Source organism: Clupea harengus, chromosome 2 (assembly GCF_900700415.2).
Source record: "Clupea harengus chromosome 2, Ch_v2.0.2, whole genome shotgun sequence".
Classification (NCBI taxonomy): Eukaryota; Metazoa; Chordata; class Actinopteri; order Clupeiformes; family Clupeidae; genus Clupea; species Clupea harengus.
This window is the reverse complement of record NC_045153.1, coordinates 12,863,565-12,866,064: the sequence shown is the minus strand read 5'-3', so window position 1 is coordinate 12,866,064 and position 2,500 is coordinate 12,863,565. Positions and strand designations below refer to the sequence as shown.

General features: G+C 50.2%; 1 protein-coding gene across 1 annotated transcript in view; it reads right to left on the bottom strand.

Moving 5' to 3' along the window:
• man1a2 (mannosidase, alpha, class 1A, member 2) overlaps positions 1-2,500 on the bottom strand; it is a 37,782-nt gene that overhangs the window by 7,016 nt on the left and 28,266 nt on the right. The window contains exons 7-8 of the mRNA XM_031582897.2: positions 2,237-2,456; positions 489-661 (exon numbers count right to left, since the gene is read on the bottom strand). Of these exons, the coding sequence (XP_031438757.1) occupies positions 489-661; positions 2,237-2,456 (393 nt within the window). The remainder of the gene's footprint in view (positions 1-488; positions 662-2,236; positions 2,457-2,500) is intronic.

Here is a 2,500-nt window from a genome sequence, read left to right as displayed (position 1 = left end):
TGTGTGTGTGTGTGTGTGTGTGCGCGCGCGCTTGCTGGTTGATCAAAAGGGAGGCGTTTGTGTTGCAGAGGAACAGTAATGTCCCAGCAGAACAAAGAGCCAATCAGGAAACGGACAAGCACTCGCCTCTCAAGAGCACTCAGAGCCAGTGCCCACACACACACACACACACACACACACACACACAAACACACAAGTCAGCATTACCACCACAACGAACAAATGAGAGTGGGAGAAGGAGATGGAAGGAGAGAAAGATAAAGGATGATAGTCAAGAGCCTGAGAGACAGAGAGATTGAGAGAGAGAGAGAGAGAGAGAGAAGAGAGAGAGAGATTAAGGATCAAGACGATGGGGCAACACATCTCTTGTTTACGTCAGGAGCCTGCCCCTGTGAAAGAACAAGTCAGATAGTGTGTGTGTCTGTGTGTGTGTGTGTGTGTGTGTGTGTGTGTGTGTGTGTGTGTGTGTGTGTGTGTTCTTCACTGACCTGCGCTGCCTCCCAGCCCCACTGGCGGTACTTGGGGTCGTGGGTGAACCTCCACATGTACCAGTAGGTCTCGATGACCTCGGGCCGCAGGATGTAGTACTTCTCATTCTGCCGCACGGCCACTGCCTCCAGACCGCTGTCAAACTTGAAGGCCTCCGGCCCCAGCTTCAGCACTGACGAGGGGGAGAGAGAGGGAGACACTCGTTTACCGAACCAGCATTAAGTCCTTTACATTACTGTACGCTTAAACACAAAATGGAGATAGAGAGAGAGAGATAAGAAAGATTGAAAGAGAGAGTGAGAGTGAGAGAGAGAGAGAGAGAGCGAGAGAGAGAGAGAGAGTGAGGGAGACAGAGAAAGAGAATAAGTGGTTGAGGTTTAACAGTCTTTTAAACCAGGTGCTCACACTAGTACCAGTATCAGTATACCATTAAACACATAGTTTTCTTTCCAAGCTTTTGGAAAGGGGTGTGTGAGAGAGATGTGAGGGGGAGGAAGGGAGATGGTGGTTAAAGATAGACAGAGAGTGAGAGGGTGAGATGAGAGAGAGAGAGAGAAATAAGGATTGATAAAAGCAGAAAAGGGAGACTGAGAGAAATGAAGAAACCCAAGAATTAGGACAATGAACAAGGACCAGGAGAGTGTTCAGCGAAAGGCCACACACAGACACAGACACACACACACACACACACACAGACACACACACAGACACACACACAGACACAGACACACAGACACAGACACAGACACAGACACAGACACAGACACAGACACACAGACACAGACACAGACACACACACACAGACACACACACAGACACAGACACAGACACACAGTAAAGGAGGCATTTCACAATTGGAACTCAGGATATATGGAGTTATTGAAGAGGGAGCAAAAACTCAATTTTCTGTGTTCTCTAACTCTGACTTTCACTGCGCTCAGGAGGGAGTGTGTGTGTGTGTGTGTGTGTGTGTGTGTGTGTGTGTGTTTTATTCGGCTGTCTCTGGGGAGTCATTACGCCGTGACACACAGCCCTGCAGGGTGCAGTTAGACCTACCACAGCTAACCCAGGACTGGGAGAGTGTGCAATAGAGAGAGAGAGAGAGTGGGTGTGTTTGTGTGTTTCAGTGTGTGTATATATGTGTGTGTGTGTGTGTGTGTGTGTGTGTGTGTGTGTGTGTGTATGTCTTTAGGTATATACATCTGTGTGTCTGGATCTGGACAAACCATGCTGATGTCTCCACTTTCAGGCTTGGATTACCATGACAACGCTTGGATCGCACAGTCTCCACAGTCAGACGCCACCCGCCCACAGAGACACACACACAGACACACACACACACACACACACAAACACACACACACCTGGAGTGGTATGAACATAAAGAGAACATAACTCCCAAAACGTCTGTCATAATCCCCCTCTACTGAGCAATGGGCTACAGCGCTCTTTCCTCCCCCCCCCCCCCCCCCCCCCCCCCTCTCTATCCCTTTCTCAGAGCTCTATCTTTCCTCCCTGTTTCTCTTAGTTCCCTCTCTTCCTTCTGCGGTTTCCTTCACTGGATAACTCTGAGCTGACTCACAGTCTCACACTCACCCATCACTCATGTTTCTCCCTCACCAAACTAATCCCTCTGATAACTCAACAGACTTGTTCAAACTTCACTTTCCTCCCTGTGCGCCATTAGAAGTATAGCCAATTTTCCAGGAGAGAGTGTGTGTGTGTGTGTGTGTGTGTGTTTCCTCACCTGTGCGGTCGTAGGACTCGTGGCAGGTGTGTGCGATTTCGGCCCCCAGCTGCAGGTAGTGTCCGGCCTTGTCGTCGGGCGAGCCGTCGGCACCCAGGGCAAACATGCCCCCTGCGAAGCACGTCAGGTGACCCATCTTCCTCTCCAGGTGCCCGTTCTTCCACTCGCCGATGAAGGTGAGGCCGCTGTTAGACTTACGGATAAGGTGCCGCTCGATGGCCTAGAGAGAGAGAGAGAGAGATAGAAGGAGAGAGGAGGAAAGGG